This window comes from Colletotrichum scovillei (assembly GCF_011075155.1).
Source record: "Colletotrichum scovillei strain TJNH1 chromosome Unknown Contig00010, whole genome shotgun sequence".
Classification (NCBI taxonomy): domain Eukaryota; kingdom Fungi; phylum Ascomycota; class Sordariomycetes; order Glomerellales; family Glomerellaceae; genus Colletotrichum; species Colletotrichum scovillei.
In genome coordinates, this window is record NW_023336268.1 from 977,655 (window position 1) to 995,203 (window position 17,549).

A 17,549-nucleotide genomic window follows, 5' to 3' on the forward strand; every position below is an offset into this window, starting at 1 on the left:
CTCTCTCGAGAGAGTGGTGGGCTTCTAACGCGTTGTGAGAATCCACTCGCAAGTGAGTGGATTGCGAATGGATGGTGGACGATGGATGGATGGTGGATGATGGATGGATGGTGGATGCAGGATGGAAGGATGGAAGGATGGATGGATGGATGGATGAGTGGATGAATGGTGGGGAACCTAACGTCGGATGACATGGGGCAGTTTCGGGCCTATGTAAACCCGCGGTCATGAGTGGGACTTCGCGACATGATCAGGCGTCAACGTGGGGTGACCTACTCACAAAACTACTGCCCCTCAAGAAAGATTTGGACAAATGCTTGCGCGCTGACATTTGAGGTAAGCCCTGTCGAATGCTTCTACCGCTTTATCTAACCATTATCCTTTGGCAAAGATCCTTCAAGTTTCCCTCTCTGATTGCTACCGCAACCCTACTCAAGATCTAACGCGACAACCAACGCGAAACCTTGCCCGATACCTGACGAGAATACCGAATTTCAAGCCGGCGCAAACCCCAACACGAGAGTGGCGATAGATCTACTTCATACCATAACGGTCGATGGAATGAGAAAGATTCGCACAAAGACTTCGTCAGACCACAAGCTCGTCAAGAAGTGCGAGAAGGAAGTATGTGCACCCAGGACTTCAACGTGATTAACGCTCACTTGGGAATAGACCGGACATAAGTGTTCAAATCCCAAATGGCAGGACTTCAACGACTTGGCTCGGTATGTGCCAGGCCAGGATACGGCTGTTTTACTGGTAGACATGCACCTCAAGCCTGGTGAAGGGAAAGCTGTTTACATTCACGATTCCAACGACGAGCAAGTTGATATGGTTGGCATGGAGTACAAGGGATTTACTGTCATAATTCCATGGGAGGCTGGACTCAAATTTGTTTGTTACGGACCATGTAGAGTCGCCGAAGTTGTGGTAACCGAAGTGAGTTCTACATGAGTCGTTTCTGGCTATGCGTTAAGTACATTGCTGCCTTGCCTGATACTGGGAACATGATAAATGGAGAAACTCCTTTGATGAAAGGAACCGTTAGTGTACCTTCACTTTCCATACTAAATTCGGGATGCGAGAGTGCATGTATGACATCTTTTGCCGTCGCTCTGTATACCCTTTGTAGCTCATCTAGACAAGAGTCGTTAATGGTTTTCGATTATTAGGAGGGCGCAAGGCGTCATACCGTCTTGTGATTGGAATGTATCGACGGAATTGATCGGATTGAGTGGTGCTGAAATTGGGAGATCCTCTTCATCGTCACTGTCATCACTCTCGGCACATCGTGCGATAGTTTGGCCACCAGCTTGATGGTCTGGTCCAATCTCCCGCCCAGCAGCCTCGATCTCGGGCCTGTGAGAGACCTGACGATTTCTAGTGGCCAGCTGAGAAGCCACAATGCTCCGGGCATTGATGTAAAGGTCCTGATAAGTCATGCTGCACTCATTTCGTATTTCTGACGATGCTCGGTACCCGGTATTCAACTCGCTGCCGGGCCGCGAGGTATCGTCATTCATCTCGTCTGGCTCAGAGTGCACGACCATTCTTTCGACTGACATCAAGCCCTTGGGCCCTCCCTTAAGCCTGGCTCGTTTGAACGCTTTTCCAGAGTCCACGGCCGAGCTTTGTTGGGTTGAACGGGGTGTTGACAGAGAACGTTTCGAAAGGGACGTATGAGAGGGCCGTTCTTCTTCTGCTCGCTTGTCTGCTCGATACCGCTCGACTATCGCTTCGGCTTGTTCTGTAAAAGCAACTGGAATCTTGCCTTTACCAGGCCATTTCGCTAGAGCGTCGTTGAACTGCTGTCGCTCAGTGGAAAGTGTAGTTATGGTGGATACAAATAGACAGAGATAATAGACTGGATCCCCGAATTGCTTTCGTATGTTGAAAAGACACTTCTGAGCTGATTGGTGCCGACTTCTCGTTGGTTGAGCAGCTGTCGCATGGTATGGTGGATTGCGCAGTAAGATAGCCGTACGGTTTAGTCTTCTGCTCAAGTCTTCATCGGAAAATCCGTGCTCATACTGGTCCAGGAAAATTGTAAGGTTGCTGATGTGCCTAGCCATTGCACGGATCTTGAGAGAAGAGGGAGGATGGAGTGAGAAAGGCTGTGGAAAACGTTGTAGAACGATGAATAAATAGAGAATGGATGAGCGGGGAATAAATGTTTGTATGGATGAACAAGAAGCGGACTGGATGTGTTCCTCGGCGTTTAGCCGCTCAACTCCTATTTGCTGGAGAAAAGTGGCGCAAATAAAGAGCCCTGTTTGCCAATCGTCACCTTGTTGACCGTGCTGAGGCTGCGTCACTTGAGCTTTTGGTATTGTCAGGGCATGTATATGGTATCCACCTATTCATTCATCTCGCGACTAGTTATCCATTCTCATCCTTCCATTCATCTATCTTTCATTATCCAGAATGCGATTGACAACACATAAGTGATTAGTGGGCCACGATTCTGGAATTACTCGAGTGGGAACAGCGACCTGACGGTTGAGAAACGTGGCCATTGCGCAGGCTGTAAGTGCATCGGTCTAGCCACTGTCGAGCGTCAAAAGATCACGTCTATCCTTGCAAAGTGTTGCGGTACGTTATCACACAAGCAGCACAGCGCGCATAAAGAAGTCACCGATAGCCGACAGATACTACCAGTTTGATCGAGGGCTCTCAGCTCCCTAGCAGAACTCTTCGTCGTGCGCATGCATTGTGTCATCACATTCGTGCTTAGCACATCTACTGTATCCATCCGTATTATATTCATCATGTCTAATTCATCTATTCGTGCAATTCCTACAGCGCCAGCACGTTTTCTGAGCCAGTCGGTTTACTTTGGGAGCGGATGATCAACGGAATATATGCTTTCAGGACGCTGAAATCTGTCCAAGTGGGCCAAGTGAGATAATGGCTCGGGGATCACCGTCTTCTTATAAGCCGCAGCTTCATCGGCCTAGCCATGTTCTAGCTGCAAGAGATCATCCGATTTCTAGTACGAGTCGCAGCGCACGTTCTTCAGAGGTCTCTGCTAGTAGCGGAAAAATCTCCGGACGTGTCTGTCAATTGACCTCAACCACTAGACTTGTCATCCTACTCAGATACACCTGCAATGGGTATAGTGATGCCTCATTTACATGCACAAGAAGTATGTGGCCTTTATTGAGTTCGCAACAAACAAGTCGAAGAGACAATGCATTAATTACACACAACATGCCACCGAATGGAGTCAAAACCGATTCTCAAGTCTTCTGCAACTATTCATAGAAAGATGCTTATCAGCGGTTTAAGGTAAGGATTACGCAAGTTGAAAAGAGACGTAAAAGAATGCTTCCTCACGATGCCTGCGGGGTAAGAAACATCTGATCTTGTCCATTCTGAGATGGAGACCAGGGCGACGTTGGAAGGGAGGAATGAATGGAAGAGTGGATGCATGATTGGAGGATGGATGAATATATGGATGGCTGTATGTCTTTCACCCTGTAATGGGGACTTTGCTCGTCTTGGCCTGGCGGGCTAACTTTCGGCCAACGACTACCCTACCAAGCCTCAAATTAGGTGAGGTAGGCAACATGGGCCATCGCCAATACGAGACGGCCACGATATAAGACCAGAAGGTTTGTCCGTTGCCATCTACATAGTATTGCGCTCCGGTTCTACTAGCGAAGGTTCGACCAGCAACATACCAACCTGAGCCTATTCATCGTCTCAATTCAAACGCTTCAGCATGAACGTGCATCATATTCATCTTTACAGAACTGTCCGAGTAGCGGTGAGACAACCTGACGGAAATCTGTTGACAACAGAAGGCAAAGAACAACAGATTCTATACATTCAACAGGACGGTATATTTAGCAGTACCGGCCAAGTGGCAACATATTTAATATAACACGAAATGATAAGCATCCGAGCAGAAATCATCCGCTTCTCTGCCCATCCTGTGTATAACTACGTTTGGAGTTTAACAAGCGATTATTTTAAATTATAAGGATGCCCTTGCGATTTTTAACCTTAGGGATAGATCTAATAGTTAGCAGACGGGTGAGGTTCATATCTCCATGGTAACCCTTTACTCAGATTACCTAGGCTCCATCTCCACAAGAATTTCGGTATATAGCAAGTGCCTCCTTCTCTCGTTCCCCCGGCGAGGTGGCTGTGCGGATGGGCCCGTCAGGCCGGGCGGTAGGCACAGCTACTCAAACTCTCGTCGCTAGCCACGGCTCGCCTATGACTTGTTTAGTCAACATCGATATCTCGGAGGACGATTTGATTGTCATTTTTTAACTAGACGATCTAACTTTGGCCCCTGTGCTTTCCCAAATATTCAGAAGACTACCCTTCGGGTGGAATACAGAGACTGTCCAGCCGGATCCCTACTACACTAACCACTCTCTCAGCATGCCAGATCAAAACAATATGGATTATGCACTTGGTGCAGAAAACCACAGTGGAATCTGCTTCCCATATTGCAGCAGCGTCATCTCTCCTTTTGAACCAGGACTCGACCGGCAAAGTTGCGTTTCAGATCAATACCAATTGCCATATGCAGATAAATACAGTCCAGCTTCTGGATCAACACTCAGCATCGGCTCAGAAGAACAAAACAGTGCACAGTTCACCACCATCAATAGTACTGGCACTCACCATGATACTATTGATGACCATTGTATCGTCGTCAAACCTCTACCATAGGCCAATGAGGGCGGGGGGGGGGGGTGGGGGGTTGTTCAATGCAACATACTGATCGCACACTGGTTGCGCTGATAAACCGTTTCGAATGCAAGAGAAGCTACCCAACCAAAAAGGCCAACACTTGTTTCAATGACACTCTAGCTTCACATGGTTAGCTTATCAGACTATGAAGTAATTTATCCTGGCATCACGTACTAGAAAAAAGGCATTCGCCGCCTGATTCTTCGACAGGTCCAAAATAATGATCGTATCAGAAGCCCGGAGCAAGCTCAAGATGGCACTAAGATCGCCGTCCGGCACTGTCAGGCGAAGCGTACATACAGCCATTTTCAGCCTTTCCAAACCTCTTGACCTGAGTCGAGGCTTTTCAACTCAGCCAATAGCTGGGGCCATCATCATCATCAGCGACTAACTGGTGGAGGTTTTGACCGTGCCCCAGTCGGGTTGCGGAGGGCGGGGGTGATGGGTAAAATGCGGGTACCTCAGAGCTTCACAAAATGGAGCTATTCAGCATCCAATGGGATGCTCCAGATTACCGAGCTCTTACCGCAATAAATCCTGGCTTCTGCCTCTCCGGTCCCCAAGGCGCAGCGTCGCGCAGCGTCCGGATTCGGTCCGCAGCGTAATGACAGCCGCAAAACAAGTTTGCCTCCACCGTATCCTCGTCATCAAATTATTGTCGAGCAGTGCGGTACTTCTTCCCTCGGCGTTGAGCATCATGAATTCACTCAGGTGATTGCCTCTGAGATGCAGATCAAAGCAGCTGAGCGAACGGTCGCCGTGTCGGCAATATCCGTTATCGATGCCGTGATGGCCATTAGGCTGTGGCTTGGTCATCTTTCCTGTCCGCAACCTAGTTGGTTAGTTACATTGGAAGGTCGGCGATACGTAGCGACTCTCCATGCGTGACTATTCAGCTATCATGCCCCACATAAACCACGAAGTAGGCAATACTTGTTTACTATCTTCACAAAACCAAACTGATGCCATCACGCAAGCCTACCTATCTCTTCATACCTCACTCGCTAGTCCTAGCATTCGACCCGGCCGGAAAGACAGGGGGTGATAATCTAACAGGAGAATGTCTAGTTGTTACCCTTCGCTTCCGGCGATGACATTCCTCGGTCACAGTCTCCTCATCACTCTCGTGAACGAACGATCGCTTTCTGGTTGAGCAACGCCCTATAGCCCCGCTTCCGCTTGGCGTATATCGACCCGCCTGCTTTTTGTCTCCCGGTTCAGTAGGCATGCTTGCCCTTGTCGGAGGGGTGGATTCGTCCACTACTTCGACATAAGAAAGCTCCGGTGAGGAATGTGACGTGCAAGACGACGTGGCCTGTACCGGATAGGGGCTTGTGGTTGACCGAGAATCTTTCGACAATGGTGTGGCGGCAACGGCGGACAAACCGTCCGTCGGCCGCGGCAACGTGGGGTGTAGGCCAAATGACAATCTGGGGGTTGTTTGCGATTTTGGTGATGTGCTTGTCGATTTATGCGACCGTTTCGCGCAGCCCTCCCCTTTTTCTTCTATTGCCTCAGCTAACGTGACTGATTTTACATGCGCACCTGTCGATGATGATGGCTGAAATTGGTGCTCCGAAGTTATCTCGTCCGTATCGTGACAAACCGTTGCTCTCAGCGAAGGATGACTCCATGGTTCGCCCACTTGTTCGTCCGAGCTAGGTGAGGAGCATAACTCGGGGGGAAATGTATTCTCGTATTCCCATGGATCGCCTCCATCCTCGAAAGCATCATCTCGCGCATCGCCATCACGTCGGGCATCGGGTTCGTTTCCAATCGTGCTAGTAACGCCGGCAGTGGTGACGTGGATCAGCTGCTTATCCTCGGCCCTACTCCAACCGAAAACAACACCACACACAAACTGTATCAAGCTATCCATACTGCCAGTTTGGCCAATTTTGAGTGCCGCATCGCGGGTACTTGTAGACGAAAAGTGCTGTCGGAGATTGATGGATGAAAGGGCGATGTCGCGTACGAAACTGTCGAGATCTCGGCGGCGCTCTTCGTGCTTCGCAGCGAGAAGTTCCTCGAGGTGTCCACGATTCTCGGCGTGTTTTGCAGCAGCCATAACGTCGGCGAAATAGGCGTCCTCATCGAGGAGCGGGACTGCGATGGTATTGAACCGCCGCCAGTAGTCACCCCATATCATTTTTGGATTGTGAAAGTCAGGCTTAGCTATTCGTCTCCAGGCCTTGTTCTTCTCGTATGTCATTTTCGGCGGCTGGAAAGCGGGCATTATGTGATTCTGTCTTGGGTGTTGACCGCGGTCGAATTGCCGGTCGGGCGATCGTGTTCGTCAGATGTACGGGCGGGTGGATGAAGTAGCTGGTAATGTGCAAAGTTTGATGTGTGTATTGACGTGGAAAGTGAATGTGTGGCGAGAAAGGACTCTGCGACAAGATGGATGGCCAGTTTGGAGGTTGGGCGGTGGAGAAGGTGTTATTGTTAAGATTGGGGATTTCTTGTACACGAGGGATGACATGATCCAGTCATCAGCCAGCCTTGGCAGTAGTTGCGACCCGTCCGATAAGCGAGCGCGCGCTCTTCTTGGGCGCAGGCGCTAAACTGTCGCTCCCTGTCTCTGGTCCAATGCAGGTGCGCAGGTACCTTGCTGGGCATTTCCCTCACAAGGCCTCGAGGACTACTTATAACACCCTACCTTGGCCTGTACCAGAGTTTTAAAGAACTCCCCAACGCTAAACTGCCTCACCTGCTCGCCTTCATTATCAGGATGAGTTCCCTCAATAGCGAATCAACTCAGGCTTTTAGCGACTCTGCTGATCTGCAGCGGCGCATAGACCAGATCAAGGCAGAATACCGAGAGAACAGCCAGTTGGCTGGGCAGAGTGAGACCTGCACGGCAACGAGTGCAACAACATTACCAACTCCTGGCAGTCTTGAGCTCACCGAAATCATTGAGGCCTTTTCCAACGCATCCCTCGCCTCGTTGCCTGATGCTCGTCTTATTTTTGCCTGCCGCCGCCAACCGCGCAGCACTGACTCTGCTATGATTCCTTTGCCGCACAAAGTTGGCGGGTGGAACATGGTCGGTGTGATACAGCGCACGCACGACGTGAACTTCACTCTGTGTGTTCCTCTCAACGACCCTCCCTGCGACCCGAGACCTACGCGGTTCATACCTTTACAAGTTCGGTGCAGTGTTTACTACGATCCTGCCGACGACAGCTGTGTTCTGGTCAACAAATCGTGTGTAGATTTCTATCTCACCAGCTTATATTCCCCAACGAGCCGCCGGCGTCTATCGTATGACCAGACCGAGGTGATCAAGCCCGGTATGTGGAGAATTTCGGCGGAGGTCAAAAACCTCACGACTGAGCAACATCTCGTCGACTTCTTGATGCAGCGGAGGCAATTCACCATCACTTTACTTGAAGGCCTGCCTAGCTATTCAGCTACCGCCAAGCGCCTTGCCTCCGGCGAGGAGCAACATGGTGCAAAGCGACGAAGACGGGAGAGGGCCGTGGCAGAAGTTGTTCTTGCTACGGCCACGGACTTAACACACAAATCAACTGACGCCGCCGTTACCGAAACTACTAAAGGCCTCGGTCCCGCCATTCCAACCTCGCGGAAGATTGCTCGAGCGGGCGGTACACCACTTCTAGACCTCTCGGATGGAGGAGTTGCCGTCGTCCGTTCTAAGCAGGTCAAGGACGACGAGGTCAGTTATCTGCCCCTGGACAGAGAGGCCGGCGGGATTTCTAGGTGCGGCAATCAGACCACCTACAGACTTCATCGGCTCAAGCGAATCGCTGATACGCTGTCCGCCAGTCTCTTCACTGGCCGCCACTCGGCATTATCGGAAAAGGTTGTGGCGAAGGTGATCAGGTACAAAGGCAAGACGGCCGAAGACCTGATAAGATGCGCATCGATCTGGAAACGAGAAAAGTCGTTCCTGGAAAAGCTACATCACGTGTATTTTTGCGCCCCGAAAACGTCCGGTTTGTTCGACCTCTGCTAACGGCCATTAGCCAAACATAATCTCCCCGAAGGCCTTCGACGGCCGCGTCTTTGCCATGCTTGTCGAGCAGCTTCCCCCGTCCCTCCACCGCGGGTTCAGTTCGCCTTTCAAGACAAGCGACGCTCAAAGAATACTCCAGGGCACGTCATCCGCCCTCGCCTATCTTGCGGACCAACGGGTCATCCACAATGACATCAAACCAGCTAATATCGCCTATTCTCCTGAGCGCGGCGCTGTTCTTCTCGATTTCGGACTAGCTACGACGATCGATGAGAAGGAGCTGCCCGGTGGTACCCCTTGGTATGTCCCGCCTGATCTTATTGTGCAACGAACACGAGGGAGTCCGGGCGACGTATGGGCCTTGGGTGTCACAATGCTCTATGTGCTGGGAAGTATCACTCTTCCGGAGAAGACAACAAGAGGTTGGCTCATCCGTAACGTGACAAATCGACACGGGGAAGCTCGTGAGCGCTTGCTAGGCTGGCTCGATAGTGTCGCTCGCGCTAGGGCCAAATTAGATCGGACTGATATACTGGAATCTACCGTTTTCCGGATGCTCGAGCCTGGAATCGATTCTAGAATCCATGCCACACAGATCGCAGCCAGCCTTGAGGATTTGAAAGAAACCTTGGGCAGCAAACCTCACTTCTCAAACTTGCAACCGCACTCGGTCAGGGACAAGGAGAAACCATCTGAGAAGGGGGATCGCACAAAAAGGAAAGCTCGGCGGACAACTTCTGACTAGGCAGCTTCTCTGACACATTTGGGGGCTTTCCCATGTAACCGGGTAGTTTCGATCATTGCAATCGGCCGTGCCACCTTTCAACTTACGAAACAGAGGTATGAACCCTCGCCGCTGCCCAGATTGAATCCCATACTAGCAGGCGTCTGAGGTAAGGCCTTTTCCTGAGCCATGGTCTCTGACGAGATCTACAAAACCAGATAGTCCTCCGGGCATTTCTTTCAGACATGGTGTCATGTCCTTATCACGCAAAGGGGTTCGCAAAAACACCTTATATACACTTCATCTAGTGAGCCGTTTCAGCGCAAGACCTAGGCGGCGGAGTTAGTAAGTACCACTATAGAGCAACCGTCCAATATTAGTATTTTGAGGGAAAAACATGTGCCTATAATCAGAAATCCTGGGATTTGAGTAATAAGCAAAACCGCGTCTTCATTATGTGTGTATTATAAGTAACCGCGGTATACATATATAAAGAAGAAAAAAAAGCGATGTCCCTACTACTGTAGGGATAGACCTTTGAACAATAAGTGTCAGACTGCCTCAGCACATTCGCTACGGTAATTGTTTCACCTCGAGCGACCTGACTTATGCTTAACCAGTGGTATGAGAAAGGCTAGCAAGGGTATCTTTATACAAGGGGATCGTACACTCATTATATAGATATGGGGTTCCTTTCCATAGCCATCCATTCGATATACTCATCAATACACAAATTGACCCCTGCCTGTCTGACTGCTGCTCGACAATAAGTATCGTAATGACCCGGCTTAAAACAATTGCATCGACCGACATCCTTGCGACAAGCCAGCAGGGCAAGAGGTGGTGCCTCCGGGAGGGCGCAGTACGCGCTGCATTGAAGACAGTCCAAAGTGATATCCTGGCGGTAGCTGATCTTAGCCTGCTCGAAATCCACTACCGCGATACAACTACAACTCACTGTGTCACGCAAGGCACTACGTAGCTTCGCATCGCGGTGAACGTCCCGCAGCTTATGCGTTTTCTTTTACGCTTGGGTAACCGCGTCGACCTTGGCGGCTTCATTGGCGATGTAGAATACTACGGCGGCACCTTTCTGAGAAGGCGTCTCTTCAGGTGAAGCAAGACCCATCTGAACTTCCTTACGAGGGAAGCACTCATACAGCTCTGCGGATCATCCGATTGGACGCCCATAGCAGGGGCGGACCGCGTCAAGCCCTGCGTGATGGTCACATTGCATCCGACCTTTCTACTGGCTGAGGGCGGTCGTAGTTCCCCGGGTTCTGTACCCATTGTGGCTCGTCGAATTCTCGGCTAGCTACCATCTGATCCACGGACGCAACGATGTGGCTGCCTCTTGCCGCCACGGTGACTGGCATCCACATCGATGTCACTGTTGGTCGAGCCTTCACAGCAGCAACCAATAAGTCGAATGATCGATAAGCTACAAACAGACAACCATTTGGCAGCGGAGTCTCGATTGCGCCGTACTTGAGCGAATCGTATTGTTCAGTTTTGACTCCTCTAGTATTGCTTATTTCTGGCTAACGTCCTATGATTTTGACCATGTCGAGCACCCAAACTCGACTGTTGCAGTCGGGCTGCATGGCCCAGACCTTTTGCTAGCGTGCTGAAAAGAGCCAATATGGAGAGCGTAGCCGCCATTACTTCTGGTGCACCGTTTTCTTTGTGCACCGGCAATCTACCCCGCACTTTACCCCACTTCTTGAGATTCTACGTAAGCAGCTTTACCTCTGCGGACTTCTGCTTATGCAGTACTTTTTAGAGCGAAAACGCGCGGAAGTGTATATGTTAAAGCAGGATGGAGCTGACGCGGCTCACCTCAAAGCACAAATTTGCGGAAATGGGTTGGGTAGGGGGTCTGCGTTTCTCAAGTGAACCTCAAGCGGAGATAAGCGCATAGCACTCTGTAGATGAATCACCAGAAGTAAGCCATAGAGAACTATTGTAGCATCAGGTTCGGTATCTTGGATCAATGAATCAGCAAGAACGAAAAAGATAGCCGGGCTACAGTCGGTACCTCCGGTCCACTGCTAACGGAGTACCCGCATCGTGCCAATTCGGATATCCTCGGCAAATGCGTGGCCGTTTGTTGGACCAACATTATTAGTGCGAAGGCCTCCGACACCCTTCCCACTCGACCGTAATCATCTCCACTTCTAGGCGGTGCGCTTGCGATCCCATAGCTTCCGCATGTGCGTACAGTACAAGCAGCCTCAGTGACCTGTCTACGCTCAAAGATGATAGCAATCTAATGCATTTTCTGCCCAGTTCAGAGCCAACTTGGAGATTTTCCAGGTTGAGGAAGGTATCAAAGATGTGTTATTGGTACATACACGATCAGTGATCAAATGCAGCTGTGTGATGTCCACAGGGATATGGGGCATGAGAAGGCGGTTCTGTGGACTTGAAATCCAAGTGTTCGCCTCAAGCCAGTTGAACCTCCATCAGAGCACCTGTTCCGCTGCATGCCTCTTACTGAGTCGGGGCTACTGGAAGTGACGTGCTAGGTTTCCAAAGGGTCTCGCCTATGGCCGTATGCACTCTTGCACATTGCCATGTAGCTGCGGTCCACTAATGGGCCGCTGGTGCTATTGTTTGATCGCCCAGACGCCTGTTAGAGCACAAATTCAGGAGGTAGTGCTATGAAAACGTTTCATTGGAGTGCCTCACTTCCCATCTCACATATATGGCAATGGTGGCATGATCTATTCCCAACTTCTCTTTTAGCGAAGAAAATCAAGTATTTTGGTTAAGCCTTGTGCATCGCCTGCCATCGTCCCAGCTTTCTCCTGGTCTACCCATCCAGGTGTGTAACTGCCCCCAAAGTCGATAATCCAGGCATTGTCATCCTGATCGATCAGGACATTTTCAGCCTTGGCATCGCCCCAGACGATGCCTTTGCAGTGTAGCTGCTTCAGAGATGTACTGATCTGCGTTCTCCAACGTTTCCTGATCTCGGATGTACTCTGGTTTGCTCTTGCTCTTGACAGCACTCCTTTCTTCTCGATCCAATTGAACAGCATGCCCATCAAGTTGTTCCCGTCTCGAACAATGCCGTGTAGGCGACAGATCCATGCATCAGGGGCAGAAGGTATCTGCGCCGTAGCAATTTCGTTCAATCTCGCGAGTTCGCTCCTGGCATGCGCTTGACCGAATGAGAGTCCAAAGTGTTTGAAGTAGCACATGATCTTATCGCCATTTTCCGCATCAACAAGAACCTTAGTCGGTCGTCTTATCAAGACATCTTCGGGGCGATCGTACAGTATCTCGATATCAGAGGGATCGTAGGACCGAGCCCACTGATCGAGATTCCCAAGCAACTCATCGTCAGCAACCACAACGGGGCTGCACCAGCCATGATTCTGATTCTCTGCCTGATACGGGTGTGGGACATCGTCGGTGGCATCCAGGCCGCAAACGATGTGCGGGGGGAAAAGATACTGGGATAGAGTTGGCAGACTACCGTTAGGAAGCACTGAAGACGGCGGCGCCAGCTGGGTGATGAGAGGCTCGAACATTCTGGACAGCCAGTCGCAAGCATCTTCAACATAGAAATCATCCTGCTCGTCTTCCCCAGACCGCAGCAGTTCGAGGCATTTGAAGTACTGCTCTGTGATTCTGGGCGACCGATGAAATTGCGACGGGGAGATTGTGCAATAAAAGGCTCGTCCGTTGTTGGTTCGAATGATGAGATCGCAATCGTCTTCCGTTTCGTGTATCTGCCAAAGAGCAACGTCATATCGTAGTAGGTTCTTCATGGCGATTATTCTCCTGATTTGCGGTGAACTCAAGACGAAAGAAGTAGGTTAAATAGAAAACGTAGGTAATTGAGGGGATCCAGCATCAGTGCTTCCGTTCTTACTGCGTTTATCTACAAAGAAAATTGCATGTTGGTGGTCCGTGCACGAAATCTGATGCATCATTTACTGAAATGTCCGCAGCGGCACTGTACGCGAGCAAACGTGTGTTCGTGACAGCGGCGCAGCACAATGGTCCTGGGCGTCTCGCTGACCCCAATTGTGACCACTTCGCTTTATGTCGGCGTATCGCTTTTCGTCATTCGATATGCGAGCGTCTATTCATACAATGGGCTGGATCTGCCCTGTCTCCTTTTGTATATGACCCTGTGATCCCCCCAGCACTAGTGATGATGAATGGTGCTAACTTAGCATGCCCACTTACCAGCTCTACTCCGTCTCCAAGCTAACAGTAACTACGCCATTAAAGTTAGGTCCCAATACGGCAGATATGTGTCAAGCGTGGAGGTACACCTTCACATGCGGACACCAGAGCGGAGAGAAGTGGTACGACCCTGAGAACGCCGAGGATTGCCCAGAGGCGGTTCGTGCCAATCGTCGTCACAGGCAATATGGAACGCTATTGCGCTGTAGCCCCTTATCGACTGCATCCGTGTCGACGCAAGGTGTTTGTTCGAGGGACAAATGCTATGCCAAGGAGTACCTCATACCCTACGGTTGGTGGTGTCATTATTGTGGTTACATGAACAATGTAGGGGTAAAGCATTGTGCAAATCCTCAGGCCGGTCTCAGTCAAGGGCCATGCCGGCACAACCCTTGTCATCACTGTCAAGCAGATGACCCTGCCCAATAATAATCAGCAAACTATCTTGATAACATCACGGTCAGTACATCAGAGAGAGTTGGCAGCTCGAAACGGATGCTATTCTGGTAAATTCCCCTAGTCTGACCTATCAAAGATAGATAGCACTCGCTTGCCAAATGCCTTCCGTCTCCTGTCGCGCAAATCTGGGCCTTCGCCATTTAGACTCTGCGTGCCGAGCCGCCAAGTCCATCCCAGCATAACGCGGCTTCAGGCCCCGACAGCTAGGCTATCATTGACTAAGACGTCGTCCTTAAGGATACCCTCGAATCTGGACGTAAAGAAACCCCCGCCTTTCCCTACAAAACTCCCTCCAAAACCCGACGTTACCAAAGCTTCAAGCGCTCCCCAATTCAGTCGACCCTCTCTGCCAGCAACTCGACTTCAACATTAGTTGCCGAGACAACAGCAACATTGAAATGGAGAAATAAATTGACGCCTCATGGACGCATATTGCTCATGGCCGATGAAAGAGTGATTCCAGTCGTCGTGAATAAGTGGGCAACCTGTCGTCCTATCAATTTAGAAGTAGTTCCGTTCCGAAAGGCCATCTAGTACGAAACAAGTCAGACATCAAGACGTTGAACGCTGCAATTTCGGTCGTTTAGTGTCGCCACATTGGACGACAGCGTCTCGTGTTGAGACAATCTTATCGCGGCTAGATTCCGGGTAGATGGCTCTGCCCCGCTTATCAATATCCCCAGTATGAAACCTGGCAGATGAACGAAGTGGTGGGAATAACCAAATTAGACGACCCCTTACCGTTGACCATGGCTTCCTACTATACAATTGCCCCTCAGTTTTCTCGTCCTTTCATACGTCGAAATCTGTCTTTCCGTCGCTATCCCGGACGTTTGAAGACACGTGAGCTGAGAGAGACTAGTTCTTTGGAGCCCTCAAGCAGTACGTCTCACATCGTACAGACCACATCAAGGACGGCCTCTTGCTGTGTAGCTTTGATGTATCTCGACATGTGACACGCCACGGAGTCTAATTCTTTCGTGAGTGACTGCGTCAGTGTCTGTATTGGTGCTCGATTGGTGCAGTCAAACAGTGGCGTTCCGACCCGACTGAGAAACAAGACATGCTTATCTACGCTACTGCCATATTACAACGGCAGGGTTGATCTGTCCGTCCCAAGCAGACGGGAACATGGCGGCGATGGAAACAAGGGTCTCAAAGCGAACGAGCGGGAATTTGAGAGTTGATCCCACATCTACTCTTGCCTCGGCGCGAAGTCATCCTATGGGACGATTCGTCGAAGAGAACATCCAGCCGGTCGAGTTGATCGTATCGGCTTGCGTAGTTAAGGTGCGATCGGTCACTACCTGAATGGCGAGGCTGAGGGAGTAACCAAATGCGAGATACTTTTGAAGGGTCTGTGGTTGTGGATGAAGACTTTGCTCCTGTGATTTCCGTTTTGCTTGTCTGCCTGGGCCATTTCGAGGGCCAAGACGATACCTTGCAGCTCTCCTGCGTAGACTGTTGATGTTGTATCGTTGCCCATGTGGGTTTTGCTGGTTTGCTGTGTGGTTGCGTAGACTGTGGCGGCTCCGATGTGACTGTCGATGCCGCTGCCGTCTGTGTAGATGTGTGTTGCGTCGGTGTTCTGTTTTAGATATTGTTAATGTTCCTTCTTAGCCTGCTTCGTATCTTTGCCGATATGGATGCGCGGAACCTGCCACCATGGGGCAGCTACGAAGGGCGGTATGCGCACATTTGTTGTTCGACTGGTAAGAGAAGCATCTTTATATCGAGTGCTGGAAACGAGGTCGCTTTGTACGCTCCGCTTATTGCACTGGCTGCTCTGGCTTGAAGCCTTTGCAGCCTTTTGAGTGTCCTCTTGGTGTAGCCTTTCTTTTCTAATCTACTGTTGGACCGTAGCGAGCACGCGTATATTATTTGCGGTATGGCGACTCCTCGTTGATGCGTTGTTTCTACTCGAGGGCTGACTTTATGACGAGGCCGAGGTATTTATAGGTTGCCTTGGGTTCGATTTTTTCTTATGGGCTCTGGAGTGTTGTGTCTGTGTCGAATCTGATTTTTGCTTGTGTGAGATGAGCAAGCTGAACTTTTTGGGTGCGAAGATTGAGGCATGGGTGATGGCTAATGTCTTAGGTTTCCGAAGCGCTATTTGGAGTTTTTGGTAGGTTTTGTTAGTGATATTCCCCCGCTGTAAGGATTGCTACGTTAATAATGAAGCTGGTGGCTGTCGTGTCTTCGGCTTTATTGTAACTGTCTAAGAGATTTTCGTTGTAGAAGAGGTAGAGTATTGGCGATAGGGAAGATCTTTGTGGGATGCTGGTGTTGATTTTGTAAGATTTGGAATGGAATCCGTTTATGTCGGTCTCGGTCTCTCGGTATCTGAGGAAACTGGTAACCTAACGTACTATTCTTTTGTCGAATAGCCTCTCCTTACGAAGGTGCTGCGCTCCTAGAGATTGTCGTCGTAGTTCTGTAAGTTTATCTTGAATTGTGATTCGGGAGATGTGCTTAAGAAGCAAAGCGATTAATGAAATCGATACTTGTGGTGCGATAATCGGAATTGTTTAGATGTATATCGTGAGTGTTTGATCTATGTTACCTCAAGAACAATTCCGCTGTAAACTTAAAATTACGTGATTGAAAAAATTGCTAGCTGATTAAACCTGTCCCTTATCTTGGCTCCTAATAGGTTCACGGGTCCGTATACTTACGGGTCCCCTATTAGTTAGTAATATCTACTGTAGCTTGCCGTCTTAGTAGGGGCTGGGGCGGTCTCGTTGGGGATAAGATTTTGTACTCTTTGTGTGGCCTTTTAAATGGTATTTATTATATGTAGGTAGTCGTTTTTCTCCCTTGCTTTCTAACCTGTCTAAAGGCCTATGTTGAGGCTTATTTCGAGGGCCTCGAAGCTCGTTTTGTGTTTGGTCCCGCGCTACTTCCCGCTGCCGATTTTGAGATTTATGAATGTTTAGGAAGTTGAGATCGTTTTGAGACTTGTAGTTGTTTTTAGTGTCGTGGTTGTGTTGAGAGAATCTGGCTTTTTGGTGTTTGAGAAGCTAATTCTCGCTCTAATCTTCTTTGCTTAATACTGAGAATTGGTAACTAGAACGGAATTGATTGTATGAGTAGGTGATTGTTGATCGGGATAAAAATACTAATAATAGCGAGAACGAAATTTTTGAAATCGGAGTAAAAATAGCGCTATAACATACTCCGAAAGGTTAATTAGATAGCCGTGTGCTCGTTATGAAGCTTATAGCGACGCAGGTACTATAGTAACCCCATAGCCCTAGGAGTAAATATGGCTAACGTACTATCGAGAGCACGCTACTTAACTTAGTAAACACCTTTAGATAGTACTTAAATTAATTGATACCGTAAACGAATACCCCCTTAACCCGTAAGTTATAAGAGCTACTCTTATTACTACTATTTCCTTGCTAGCTAAAATATAAAACCTGCCCGAACTCGGATACCTCTACTAAGCTATTGAAAGCTTATGTATAAAAA

At 49.5% G+C, this 17,549-nt stretch overlaps 3 protein-coding genes across 3 annotated transcripts; 1 reads left to right on the plus strand and 2 right to left on the minus strand.

Annotated features, from left to right (window-relative positions):
- Positions 1-265: 265 nt before the first annotated feature.
- Positions 266-2,118, minus strand: HER10_EVM0010767 (uncharacterized protein). The gene is made up of 2 exons (XM_035480216.1): positions 1,193-2,118; positions 266-1,137 (listed from the first exon to the last, which is right to left on the minus strand). The coding sequence occupies exons 1-2, from the start codon at positions 2,070-2,072 to the stop codon at positions 947-949; spliced, it is 1,071 nt and encodes a 356-aa protein (XP_035328466.1). The 5' UTR covers positions 2,073-2,118; the 3' UTR covers positions 266-946.
- Positions 2,119-7,441: 5,323 nt separating this feature from the next.
- HER10_EVM0003031 (uncharacterized protein) lies at positions 7,442-9,434 on the plus strand (the record flags this gene model as incomplete). The annotated part of the gene is made up of 2 exons (XM_035472719.1): positions 7,442-8,641; positions 8,700-9,434. 2 exons carry the CDS (start codon positions 7,442-7,444, stop codon positions 9,432-9,434), a joined length of 1,935 nt encoding a protein of 644 aa, XP_035327755.1.
- A 2,481-nt stretch (positions 9,435-11,915) lies between these two features.
- On the minus strand, positions 11,916-13,267 carry HER10_EVM0006706 (uncharacterized protein). Its single transcript, XM_035476285.1, has one exon. The coding sequence runs from the start codon at positions 13,190-13,192 to the stop codon at positions 12,158-12,160; it is 1,035 nt and encodes a 344-aa protein (XP_035328122.1). The 5' UTR covers positions 13,193-13,267; the 3' UTR covers positions 11,916-12,157.
- Between the last annotated feature and the right edge of the window lie 4,282 nt (positions 13,268-17,549).